This window comes from Mustelus asterias, chromosome 16 (genome assembly GCF_964213995.1).
Source record: "Mustelus asterias chromosome 16, sMusAst1.hap1.1, whole genome shotgun sequence".
NCBI lineage: Eukaryota > Metazoa > Chordata > Chondrichthyes > Carcharhiniformes > Triakidae > Mustelus > Mustelus asterias.
The window spans coordinates 12,321,945-12,336,502 of NC_135816.1; the positions used below are offsets into that span (position 1 = coordinate 12,321,945).

General features: G+C 44.9%; 1 protein-coding gene across 1 annotated transcript in view; it reads right to left on the bottom strand.

The window, feature by feature from the left end:
• The window catches only part of mgat4b (alpha-1,3-mannosyl-glycoprotein 4-beta-N-acetylglucosaminyltransferase B), a 232,042-nt gene that overhangs the window by 12,172 nt on the left and 205,312 nt on the right, over positions 1-14,558 (bottom strand). The window contains exon 10 of the mRNA XM_078231799.1: positions 6,268-6,375. Coding sequence (XP_078087925.1) covers positions 6,268-6,375 — 108 coding nt within the window. The remainder of the gene's footprint in view (positions 1-6,267; positions 6,376-14,558) is intronic.

Consider the following 14,558-nt stretch of genomic DNA (forward strand, 5'->3'; position numbering starts at 1 on the left):
GCAGAAAAATGGTTCGGCACAGGCAAGAAGGGCCAAAAGGCCTGTTCTGTGCTGTAATGTTCTATGGTTCTATGGTGGGTTTCCTCCGGGTGCTCTGGTTTCCTCCCACAGTCCAAATATGTGCAGGTTAGGTGGATTGGTCATGATAATTTGCCCCTTAATGTCAGGGGGATTAGGAAGGTAAATATGTGGAGTTACAGGGATAGGACAGGACCTGGGTGGGATTGTTGGTGGTGCAGGTTGGATGGCCTCCTTCTGCACTGTAGGGATTCTATGATTCTATAAATGGTGCTTAATGCTGTAAGCGGACACAAATTTCTGTGATTCCTTAGATTAAATATTTCTTAGAATAAAATCAAATAAATGAAACAGGACAAAGCAGCAGCCAGGCACAAAGTGTGAACAGACAAGCAGGTCTTTTAAAATGCAGAAACAAGGCAGACAAAGGGAGTCAGGAACTCACATTAGCATTAGAATCATAGAATCCTACAGTGCAGAAAGAGGCCATTCGGCCCATCGAGTCTGCACCAACCACAATCCCACCCAGGCCCTATCCACATATCCCTACATATTTACCCACTAACCCCTCTAACCTATGCATCCCGGGACACTAAGGGGCAATTTAGAATGGCCAATCAACCTAGCCCGCACATCTTTGGACTGTGGAAGGAAACCGGAGCACCCGGAGGAAACCCACGCAGGGCGAATGTGCAAACTCCACACAGACAGCGACCCGAGCATAACCTTCCATTTAATTAAATTGGCTCCAAGGATATCAGGAAGCCCTTATCAAACACTTCAGAAGGCCTCCGAGACTTGGAAGACTTCCTGATATCCAATTAAACACCTATTGTATAAGAAACCCCGGAGATCTCAAACAATTATCACCTCCCTTGACTGGGCAATCACCAGACTTAACACATCAACCACAGAATGGTCAGAGTCAAATACTGTAAACAAAACATTAACATTTGAATCATACAACGTGTCAAAGTTCGAGTATAACTGTAGCCCATTGCGGCAGGCCTTCAGAGTGCTTTCGGGACAGTGCTGTTTGTATGTCCTGATTGCACCTCCGTCGACGTTAATAAAGCTGTACCGCTGTTGAACCTGACTCTGAGTCCGAAGTGGTCGTGTTTGCCCACTTGCGCTAACAGTGCGATGTTCTTTCAAAGAGCCAGAACAAATACAGTGGCTGAATGGCCTCCTTCTGTGCGATTCCTTTTAGGCATCAAAGATAAACAGTTTTATCTGAAAAGTGGGGTCCAGTAAGGAGTGGGTTCAAGCCCGACCCGAGAGCTTGAGCACATAATCTCGGTTGCCAGTCTCAGATCAGCACTGAGAAAATACTGCACCAGAGGTGCTGACTTTCAGATGAGAAGTTAAACCAGTTCAGGGGTGTTCTCTCCTAAGTCAATATTTATCCCCCAACCTGCATCTTTAAACAGATAAACTGATTACTTATCACACTGATGTTTGTGGGACGTCCCTGTGTACAAGTTGGCTTCCATGTTTCCCACATTGCAACAGTGACTACAATTCAAAATCTCTTCAGTGGTTGTAAAGTACTTTGGGATCTTCAGAAATTGTGAAAGGAGTTGCACCTGGATTCTTTACCAGCTATTACATATCATTGACCAAGCTCAAAGGTATCTGCAGTGGACCACCTGTGCAATCAAGTTTGTGTTGAACTCCTCACCCAGATTTTTCTTGCAACCCACCGCTGGTTTCGCATTAGAAAGGGCAGCTCATCGTTGGTCGGGGGTGGGATCTTCTGGTCCTGCCTTTGTCAACGGGGTGTCTATTAAATGCACCCTTCCCCACCAGGAAACATGCCATTGGTTGGACCGGAAGATCCCATTGGCGTGAATGCACTTTGGGACTGCTCAAGATTGTGAAAGGTGCTATATAAATGCAACTTGTTTATTTTTGTCAGTTGTGTGGTGATGTTGTTTATCTTCCCAAACCTAGTAGTGCACAAGGCAGAGTTTCATGTGTTCTCATAGCAAGGTTGATCCTGGAACATGTCGCTAGCCTGTCACCAGAGGCTTGAGGTGAACCACTCTACATGAAGCATGGCTGACCAAGAGTCTCTCCCCACTCTTACCATCTGTCATTGGCATGTGTTGGAAAGATTTTGTAGGCTGTCACACACAACCTATGTGGCTGCATTTTGAATGCATCTTCCTTCATCAAGTCCTGGGGTGGGACTTGAACCTGGAGTTTCTGCCTCAGGGGCAGGGATGCTAACCCACTGCACCACATAACCTCCCCCGGGGGGAATAGTAGAAATAAAATCCTAAGAATCATTGGAAAACTGCTGGTGGTCGTGCCAGGGTCTGATGGATGAGTGCATTTAGGTGGAGATGATGGCATTGTGGTTACATCATTGGACTAGTATTCCAGAGGCCCAAGCTAATGCTCTGGGGACACAGGTTCAAATCCCAGCACAGCAGCTGGTGGAATTTAAATTCAATTATTAAAAATGTGGAATTGAAAGCTAGTTTCAGTAATAACCATGACAACAACCCTCCATTGTTGCAAAGATCCATCTGGTTCACCAGTGTCCTTTACGGAAGGAATTCAGCCATCCTTACCTGGTTCTGCCTATTGGTGACTCAAGATCAATGTGATTGACTCTTAACTGTCCACTTGAAATGGCCCAGCAAGTCACTCAGTTCAAGGGCAATAGGGATGGGAAACAAATGCTAGCCTTGCCAGAAATGCCTACATCCCATCAATGAATAAAGAAAAAAAATACTCTGCCTCATCTGTATCCATCTTACAATCTTATAAATATTCATCCATCAAATTCACCATATTTGGGAAACAGAAATAAAACATAACCAAGCTTACAGTTAGATCAATTTTGGCTTTTGGCCCCTGGACTTATTGATTTGATGAACTGCAAGATGCCAAACATCATTCCCTCAATTCATCTCGTCACATTAAGGCAGGCCAACACATCAACTGCACTGGCTGGAAGCCAGGCTAGTGTGGAGAGTGGGTGGTGGATGGACCCAGCGTGACACGCGAGGAGAGGGAACTCCAGGCTGGCAGGGAGAAGTGATCCTGGGGTAGTAGTGTTCTAAATTTGAGAACGACACCAATTTGGAGAAGTAATACTGAGGAAAGCGGCAACCAAATTACAAGACATGCAAGAAGTATTTCATTTTGTTAAGAAAGGTACGGAGGCTACATATTACTTGAAAAAAAAATTTTAATGGACAAAGGGACCTACCTGGGAGCACAAATGAACAAATGATTAATAGTAATGATACAGATTAAGAAGAGCATTTGTAAAAAAAAAAGCAAACCAAATACTGGGCTTATGTTTTAAGAGGGATAGAAATGAAAAGTAGCAAAGTTACATAAAGCTGTGTCAAAGCTTTGTTATCCACATTTAACATATTGTTTTACGGTCTGACTGCTGTATTATAAAAAGGATAGAGAGACACTGGAGAAGGGGCAAGATAGATCAACCAGAATTACACCTCAACTGCAAGGTTATATTTGTCGGTGAATGAACAGACTTGATGTCTTTTCTCTAGAAAAGGTAAGGGTGACCTAATAGAGATTTTAAACTTATGAAACATTTTGATAGAATGGACAGAGCGAGAATGTTTCCTCTTGTAAACATAGAAAATAGAAGCAGGAATAGACGATTTGGCCCTTTGAGCCTGCTCCGCCATTCATTTTGATAACAGCTGATCATTAAATCCTGATCCCTCTCCCTCCCCCCCACCCCCGCCGCCCCACACAGTGGACTTGAGAATTTAACTGGAGGCCATCAATATAAGATCAACAACAAGAAATACAGTAGGGAAGTCAGGAGGAACTTCTTTACCGGGAGAGTAATAAGAATGTGGATCTAACTAGCACAAAGAGCGGTTAAGGTGAATAATATAGATGCTAGGTAAGAGTATGAGGGAGAAGAGAATAGAGGATTAGAATTAGATGAGGGAGGAAGGGGAAAGATGGGATGAGGCTGAAGTGGCGAATAAACAGTGGCAGGTACCAGTTGGGGTGAATAGTCTGTTCCCATTCTATAAACTCTTACGTCCTGTGTCTGGTGCATGTTCTCATAATTTGCAAAAAGCTGCACTGCCAGCAGGCGGCTGCAGGTGGTGCTGCTAAACTACTAAGAGTCAAATTTATCCCAGTTTCAGCGACATTAGCCGGGAGTTTTCAATCCCAGCCACCGCAGGACAGGAAATATCCGTCTGAAGTCCATCAAATTTTTCATCCCACCCGCAGTCATTAACCAGAAAATCCCAGCCACTGTCTGGGCCACAGCAAGTAGCTGTCCTGCAGCAGCCAATAATTCACATTATTCTGTAGCTGAAAGAGAAATTATGGTGATATATAGCACCAGTATAAAATCCCTTGAACTGCCAGCAAACTGAATGGTTGTTTCTCACACGTGAAGATAGCCAGTCCACCGAATTTGCCTTGCAATAAAAGGATATGGAGGCACTGGAGAATATGCAAAAAAAATTTCAGAATCACAGAGTCTTTACATTGCAGGAGGAGGCTATTCGGCCCATTGAGTCTGTACGGGCTCCCTGAAAGAGCATTCTACTTAATCCCACTTGCCTGCTTTATCCCTGTAACCCTGCACGTTCTCTCTTTTCAGATAGCAGTCCCTCTTTTGAATACCTCAATCGAACCTGTCTCCACCACCTGCTCAGGAAGTTCATGCTGGACTCCAGCCACTATCTGGGTAAAGTTTTTCCTCACATCACTTCTACTCCTTTTGTCCATTATTTTGATTCTGTGCCCTCTAGTTCTTGATGGTCTCTTTAGGCAGAACAGTTTCTCACTATTTACTCTGTACATACCCATCAGTGTTTTGAACACCTTCATCAAGTCTACTTTTAGCCTTCTTTTCTCCGAGAAAAACAGACCCAACCTCTCCAATCTATCCTCATAGCTACAGTTCTTTATCTCTGGAATTATTCTTGTGAATCTTCTCTGTGCTGTATCCAATGCCTTCACATCCTTCCTCATGTATGGCATCCAGAACTGAACACAGTGCTCAGGTGAGGCCTAACTATTGTCTTATACAAGTTCAACATGACTTGTTTACTCTTGTACTAAATGCCCCAAGAATGATATTAAAACCATGAGGCGATGGCCTCTTGGCATTGTCGCGAGACTATTAATCCAGAAACTTAGCTAATGTTCTGGGGACCCGGGTTTGAAGCCTGCCAAGGCAGATGGTAAAATTTGAATTCTATTTTTAAAAAATCTGGAATCAAGAATCTACTGATCACCATGAAACCATTGTCAATTGTTGCAAAAACCCACCTGGTTCGCTAATGTCCTTTAGGGAAGGAAATCTGCTGTCCTTGGCTGGTCTGGCCTACATGTGACTCCAGAGCCACAGCAATGAGGTTGACTCTCAACTGCCCTCATGTAACTTGGGATGGGCAATAAATGCTGGCCAGCCAGTGACGTCCATGTCCCAGGAATGAATTTTTAAAAATTATACCTATCAGGGAAGACTGAATAGTCTGAAACTCTCTTCTCCAGAGGAAAAGGTTGAAGGATAACCTTCTAGAGATCTTTAAGATCATTACAAAGTTTTATAGGACAGGTGCAGAAAACATGTTTTACAGTTTCAGGAGCAGATTAAAATTAGAGGTAATAAGCAGAGGATAGTCACTAATAAATCCAATAGGGATTTCAGAAATGTCTTGACCCAGTGAGTGATGAGAATATGAAACTCACTACCACAGGGAGTAGTTGAAGCTGACAGCATAGATGAATTTAAGGTTAATCTGTGTAAGTGCATGAAGGAAAGGGAAATAAAAGGGTATTCTGAGAGGATTAGTTGAAGAGTGGTTGGGAAAAGACTTACCTAGAGCATACTAATGAAAAGTATTAGTCACAAGTAGGCTTACATTAACACTGCAATGACGTTACTGTGAAAATCCCCTATAGTTGCCACACTCCGGCACCTGTTCGGGTACACTGAGGGAGAATTTAGCATGGCCAATGCACCTAACCAGCACGTCTTTGGACTGTGGGAGGAAACCGGAGCATCCGGAGGAAACCCATGCAAGCACGGGGAGAACATGCAAACGCCACACAGACAGTGACCCAAGCTGGGAATCGAACCCGGGTCCCTGGCGCCGCGAGGTACTTTTTACTTCTGAATGGCCTCCTGCTGTCCCTGCATTATATTCCAGGCCTTCTCCTACATTAGACATTTTACTGCAGGGCTCTTAACTCGGAAGTTGAGTTCCTGGCTGCTCAGCTTACTTTTAATTTCTGGATCTTTCCGGCTAGCGACGAGTGCGTTCCTACATGCTGGAAGAGGGACGGCTTAAAACGGATCCGGAGGTTTGCCTTCTGTCGGTCACAGTGCTTCTAGAAAGAGGGAAGAGAGAGAAAATAATTTCGTTGTGATTGCACCCAAGGTATGTGCTGGATAATCAAGACAATTATTGAACTACAAGATTTTTGTAATCAAGTTAAAGCAGAATAAATAACATAGAATAAAGATGGAATGTATTCATCTCAATAAAATCCGGAATGCAAATAGTAGATTTTTTTCCAGTCCTTCTTGGATATGGAAATGGTGTCAAAGGATGGATGGATTGCAAATACTATACTTCTGTTTAAAAGGGTTTGAGGGCTTAACCCACAAATACAGGTCAATCAGCCTAATATTGGCGAAGGGTCAACGTTTAGAGATAACAATCTGGGATAATATTAATTGGTGTTTAGAAAGATGCAAGCTAATGAACAAAACAATAAATGTGCCAACTCTTTAATAAGCTACCACTCAGTCCCATTCCCCCTGCTTTTTCCTCATAACCCAGAACAGGAGGGGACTGCGATCACAACTTCTTTCAAATAGAGCACGTGGCTCCAGTTCCACTGGTTCTGTTGGTAAGCGCATTGCCTAGAGGCAGAGTAACATTCACCTCTGATTTGCTCTTGTCCCCAACATGGTCAGACAAGTCACCCACCAAGGTCATCACCTTGGTCACCACCAAGGTTGACATTGGGGAATTGGCTGCCAGATGCAGCTGAAACTCAAACGGATTTTACCTTTTTAAGGGAGAGCAACTTGGCGAGAATCTATTTCTCATATTGGCAGGCGCTTGAATCAATTTTGAAAATATACATGAAAATTTCACTTTTTACAGAAAGATTGGCAGATTGGCTTTTGCAGCCCACAACCGAAATACAGATACACAGAAGGTGAACTGTAAACTCTAATGGAATGACGAAGACTCAGCACAAGAGTCAACCTGCTACCCTCTGAAGGAATAGTCCATCGGATTCTAGACTCACGTAAAACCACGGCTCTCATTTTTAACTGCAGTCTTCTCCTGTACCCCTTTCTTTCCTTTGTCCCTCTTTTATTGTGAAAGCAAAAGAGGCAGGCGTTGTAAAACCCCATTCCCACATTTCATCTGTGTAAAATAAAGCAAAGCTCTTACTTTACCTAATGTCGAGTTTGCTGTGGGATTATTAATGGTGGATTGGAACACTCCAAACTGAAGGGTTAGGAAAAATATGCCACCAAAGGAGGAGATCATAAATCAAAAACACCTTTCTGTTTACGGATGGTCAGAGTGAGGATAAATTAGGGTTGTTTAAGTTAATCCCCCCTCCTGTCCGTAACAACTTCCAGGTGACAGATATGGTAAGTCACAGTTGCTGTAAACAGAAAGAAAGAACTTGTATCTGTATAGCATTTTTATGACCTCAGCATCGCTCAAAGCTTTGCAGCCACTGCTAAAGAACAAGCATGGCTGTAATGCAGGACACACAACAGTCAATTTGTGCACAACATCCCACAAACCATATTCTGATAACGGACAGACACTCAGATAATGTTGACCGAGGGAAAAATATCACTCAGACACCAGGGGAAACTCACTTGCTTTCACCAAACAATCATAATCATCATAGAATCCCTACATTGCAGAATGAGGCAATTCGGCCCATCGAGTCTGCACTCTCTAACAGAGCATCCCACCCAGACCCGACCCCTGTAAGCTCACATATTAACCCCACTAATACTGCTAAGCTACACATCTTGGGAAACAACGGGGCAATTTAGCACGGCCAATCCACATAACCCGCACATCTTTGGTCTGTGGGAGGAAACCGGAGCACCCGGAGGAAACCTATGCAGACACAGGGAGAATGTGCAAACTCCACACAGAGAGTGACCCAAGGCCAGAATTGAACCTGGGTCCCTGGCGCTGAGGCAACAGTGCTAACAACTGTGCCTCAATAATGCCATGGAATCTTGTATGACCACCTGCAGTGGCAGAGGGGGGCACGGTTTAGAATTATTAGAATCCTACAGTGCAGAAGGAGACCATTCAGCCCATCGAGTCTGCATGGACCACAATCCCACCCAGCCCCTATCCTCATAACCCCATGCATTTGCCGTAGTGAGTACCCCTGACAGTAAGGGGCAATTCAGCTTGGCCAATCCACCCAAGCTGCACATCTTTGGACGGTGGGAGGAAACCGGAGCACCTGGAGGAAACCCATGCAGACACGGGGAGAATGCGCAAACTCCACACAGACAGTGACCTAAGCTGGAAATCAAACCCGAGTCCCTGGCGCTGTGAGGCAACAGTGCTAACTACTGTGCCACCGGGTCTCTCACCTGAGGGAGGATCTCACCTGAGGGAGACAGCACCTCTGACAGTGAGGCACCCCCTCAGTAGCATACTTAGAATGTCTGCCTGGATCATGTGGACATAATCAGGAGGTCACTGGAGTGGTAACTGAACCTACTTGCTTTCATCATACAATCATCATCATCATAGAATCCCTACATTGCAGAATGAGGCCATTCGGCCCATCGAGTCTGCACACTCTAACAGAGCATCCCTCCCAGGCTCAGGAGGTAAAAGTATCACCAAGCCATGGCAGACACTAATGTGGTAATATCATATGCAACATGGTATAGTCTAACCATCAATGCCATGATTTCAGGTATGTGCTGAGTATGGATGAACAGGATGGTCTCCAACTGCTTTCACAAACTGTGTACACAGACGATGCACCAGTAACTGGGTATAATCCCTCAGGTATCAGCTACCTCCAGCCACCATTCTTCATGCATAGACAGAGTTTTGGCAAGCTGTTGGATTGTGTGGGAGGAAATCATGAGTGCATGTATCCTGCCCCAGGCACGTAACACTTACTAACTGAGCTAGCAGTGAAACCGAATCTAAATGCTCCCCTCATTATTTCAAACACTGAGCAATGTAATCCCAATCCTCTTATGAATTTATGATTCCGAATAGTATTTAAAAGATGGCTCTGTAGCTCCCATCCCCCATCTCAATCTGTCTCTCCATTTCACAGAAATGTACATGATTTCCAGTCGGCACGAATGAGAATGAATGTCTCAGTAAATGCTGATGAACAGTATCAGGTGGATGAGACTCAAACTGAAATGAGATCACAATTGGCTCAGCTCTGCAGCAGAAACCCAGCTTTGTGCAGCCCACATACACCAAGGAAGACAGCTTCAATTCAACACCTAGAAAATGCTTTGCGTCCTCCATCCATTAATTTTCTTACATTCCAGTTGCAAAAATAAGTCACCGCCAATCAGAGTTCCTCCATGTGGGGAGGATTCCCACCTTTGTGTCATAAAATTGTGGGTTCAAGCCCCACAACAAAACCTCAATCCAGATTGACACTTCATTGCTGGGGGAGTGCTTCACTGATGTTAAACCTACCAAGGTGGACATAGTTCTCATGGCACTATTTTCAAGAGGAGCAGGAGAGTTTTGCTTGGTGCTTAATTGCCCTTTGTGGGATCTTCATAGAATCATAGACTCCCTATAGTGCAGGTGGCGACCATTCGGCCCATCGGGTCTGTACTGACTCTCTCAGAGAGTATAGAACATAAGAACTAGGAGCAGGAGTAGGACATCTGGCCCCTCGAGCCTGCTCCGCCATTCAATAAGACCATGGCTGATCTTTTTGTGGACTCAGCTCCACTTGCCTGCCCGCTCACCATAACCCTTAATTCCTTTACTGTTCAAAAATCTATTGACCCTTGCCTTAAAAACATTCAATGAGGTAGCCTCAACTGCTTCACTGGGGAGGGAACTCCACACACTCACAACCCTTTGGATGAAGAAGTTCCTCCTCAACTCAGTCTTAAATCTGCTTCCCCTTATTTTGAGGCCATGCCCCCTAGTTCTGGTTTCACCCACCAGTGGAAACAACTTCCCTGCTTCCATCTTATCTATTCCCTTCATAATCTTATGTGTTTCTGTAAGATCTCCCCTCATTCTTCTAAATTCCAATGAGTATAGCCCCAGTCTGCTCAGTCTCTCCTCATAAGCCAACCCTTTCTACTCCGGAATCAACCTAGTGAATCTCCACTGCACCCCCTCCAGTGCCAGTATATCCTTTCTCAAGTAAGGAGACCAAAACTGTACACAGTACTCCAGGTGTGTCCTCACCAGCACCTTATACAGCTGCAACATAACCTCGCTGTTTTTAAACTCCATCCCTCTAGCAATGAAGGACAAAATTCAATTTGCCTTCTTAATTACCTGCTGCACCTGCAAACCGACTCCTTGAGATTCCTGCACAAGGACACCCAGGTCCCTCTGCACAGCAGCATGCTGCAATTTTTTACCATTTAAATAATAGTCCATTTTGCTGTTATTCCTACCAAAATGGATGACCTCACATTTACCAACATTGTACTCCATCTGCCAGACCCTCGCCCACTCACTGAGATTACCTATATCCCTTTGCAGACTTTCAGCATCCTCTGCACACTTTGCTCTACCACCCATCTTAGTGTCATCTGCGAATTTTGACACACTACACTTGGTCCCCAACTCCAAATCATCTATGTAAATCGTAAACAATTGCGGTCCCAACACCGATCCGAGGCACACCACTAGTCACTGATTGCCAACCAGAAAAACACCCATTTACCCCCACTCTCTGCCTACTGCTAGTTAACCAATCCCCTATCCATGCTAATACATCACCCGTAACACCGTACACCTTTATCTTATGCAGCAGTCTTTGGTGCGACACCTTGTCAAATGCCTTCTGAAAATCCAGATACACCACATCCACAGGTTCCCCATTGTCCACTGCACATGTAATGTTCTCAAAGAATTCCACCAAATTAGTCAAACATGACCTTCCCTTCATGAACCCAGGCTATTTCTTCCTTGATGATAGATTCAAGCATTTTCCCTACTACAGAAGTTAAGCTAACCGGCCCATAGTTACATATTTTAACATGTAGCCCATATATACATATACATATACATTTTAACATATGGCCCATATTTTGTCTACCTCCTTTTGTAAACAGTGACATCACATTTGTTTTTTTCCAATCTGCGGGAACCACCCCAGAATCCAGTGAATTTTGGTATCTTACCCAAGTCCACTTCCCCGCCCCATCCTTGTAACCCCACACATTTATCATGGCTAATCCATCTAACCCACACATCTTGGGACACTAAGGGGCAATTTAGCATGGCCAATCCACATTTGGACTGTGGGAGGAAACTGGAGCACCTGGAGGAAACCCACGCAGACGTGGAGAGAAGATACAAACTCCACACAGACAGTCACCCAAGGCCAGAATTGAACCCGGGTCCCTGGCGCTGTGAGGTACACAGTGCTAACCACTGTGCTATCGTGTCACCCTTGCTGGGATCTTGCTGTGCATACATTTCCCACCGTGTTCCTCTACATTACAGTAAAAAATATTTCATGAGTTGTAAAGCACATTAGGATGCCCTGAGATTGTGGAAGGTGCTATAGAAATGCAAGTCTTTCTTCTCCTGTAAAATACTCATAGGTTGGTGCATCTGACCTTCCTGGCATCTATCTGTATCTACGTTAATTTAAAAAGAATTGCAGCCAGGGAAACAGCAATATCTATATCTACCTTTAAATGCAGTGAACAGTGCAGACGCAAGAAGCTGATAGAACTGGGCCATGCAGCCAATTGCAGACCTCTCTAGTGGTAATCGTGCCATTGTAGTTCTCTCCCCCATCAGTTGTACCTGCAAAGGAGCCAGCTTTACCAGAAATACTGGTTCAGGAGTCTGCTGCTGAGTTATTGCTGCCTGCTTCAGAGCATTAAACACAGTAAGAAGTCTCAGAACACCAGGTTTAAAGTCCAACAGGTGTATTTGGTAGCACAAGCCACTAGCTTTCGGAGCGCTGCTCCTTCATCAGGTAAGTGGGAGACTTCTTACTGTGTTTACCCCAGTTCAACGCCAGCATCTCCACATCAGAGCATTAAATGCCGAGAAACAATACAAGCCAATCAAGGCCTCTGCACTATGCAGCAGGATCCAGTTACCACAGTGCAAACAGGTAGTGACTCACATCCTAACTTACACCAAGTCCCATTCACCCATCACCCATGTTCTCGCTGGCTTCTGGCCCAACAATACCACTATTTTAAAATTCTCTTCCTGTTCCAAATCCTCCATGGCTGTGCCCCTTCCTTCAGGCCAACAGCCCTCCCAGATCTCTGATTTTAATTGCTCTTCCATTGGTAGCTGTGTCTTCAGCTGCCTCGGTCTAAAGCTCTGAATTCCCTCCATCATTAAAGTGCACCATAGATTTTTTGTCTGTGATAGCAACTGTGAAGCATCCCAGGACATATTACTACATTAAAGGTGCTATCCTGTAGTCGTCAGTGAACGACAGGCCAGTTAGCCTATCATCAGTCATTGTGAAAATGCTGAAAACTAGTATTAAGGAAGAGTTAACAATGCACTTAGAAAAGCATTGTATGATGAAAACAGGTCAACATAGTTTAACGAAAAGGAAATTCTGTTTGACGAATCAGAGTTTTTTGAGGGTATAACTAGTAGGGTAGGCGAAGGGGAATCAGTAGATGTAGTATACCTGGCTGTTCAAAAGGCATTCTATAAGGTGCCCCACAAAAGGTTAATAGGCAAGATATGTGCTCATGGAGCTGGGAGTAATATGTTAATATGGATAGACAGGAAGCAGAGAGTGGGCATAAATGGATGATGTTTTGTTAAGTTGGCAGATAGTGAGTGTCCCAAGGATCAGAGCTGGAGCCTCAGCTATTTGCAAGATGAAGAGACATAGCAATTTCTATTACTTGCTGATGATACAAAGCTAGGTGGAAAGGTAAGCTGTGAGGCTGCAAAGAGATTGTAGACAGGTAATGTAAGTGGGCAAGAAGTGGCAGATAAGTATAATGTGGGGGAGTGTGAAATTATTCACTTTGGTTATAAGAATAGAAAAGCAGAATATTTTTTAAAATGTGAGAAACTTGAAAGTGTTGGTATCCAAAGAGTGTACCTGTACAGGAAACACAAAGTTAGCATGCAGGTGCAGAAAACATTTAGGAAGGCAAGTGGCATATTGGCCTTTATTACAAGGGGATTGCAATACAGGAATAAAGAAGTTTTGCTGCGGTTGTACCCGGTTTTGGTGAGACCATGGGTGGAATTTTACCAGCTCGCCCTGCCTATCGATGGGTGGAGCGAGCCGGTAAAATCACGCGAGAGCCGAGAAATCAGGATCACACCAGATTTCTCAGCTGTCACGATTTTACGAGAGCCGGATTTTTGGCGGAGCCAGAAATGGGCGAGAGGCTGAATAATTTATTTAAATACATTATAATATTAACTTACATGTGTTCAGTGAGCCCGGCGACACCTTTATGACCTCGCTGAGCAAGGTGCTCTCTGGCGAGGAAAACACCTGCTCCCCATGAATGGGGAACAGGCGTGTTGGCCTTGCCAGTGGAACTGGAGGCCATTGTGCCCCCCCTCCCCCGGGGAGGCCAAGGGCAAGGGGGGGGGGGGGAGGCGTGCCCCTTGGGTGGTCCCAGCCTGGCACCTTGGCACCACCAGCCTGGCACCTGGGCAATGCCCGGGGGCACTTTGGCACTGCTCACTGAGAGGGGGGGGGGGGGGGGGGCGCGTGATCAGTCTGGGTGGTGGGTGAGGGGGGACTAGATGTCTGTGTGTTGTAGGGCTTGCAATCGGCCACAGGCCCCTGCAATTTTGGGGGTGGGTAGTTGGTTCAGGCTGGCTCCAGCAGCAGGGGCCTGATGCTCTCTGTTTGTCTGTTGCAGAAACTGTGCATGTGCAGTAGCTCCCTCTACAGGCTAGCTGGTTAATTAAGCCCAGCCCACTGCCTGCAGCAACTAGAAACATTCTACACCATTTTTTTCAATGACTAAGTAGGTAGGAAAACACGCCCAAAAAACTAGCTCGACACTTAGAATCATTCTCGCAAAATTCCACCCCATATCTGGAGAACTGTGCACAGTTTAGGTCTCCACATTTAATAAAGGATATACTTGCATTAGAGGCAGTATAATGAAGATTCACTAAATTAGTCCCTTGGGAAGGGGATTGTCCTATGATGAGAGGCTGAGTATTTTGGGCCCATATTCTCTGGAGCTTAGAAGACAGACAAACAATCTCGTTGAAACATACAAGTTTCTGAAGGGACTTGATAGGGTGGATACGGATTGTTTCTGCTGGCGGGGGAATCTAAAACACGGTGGGGGGCACAGA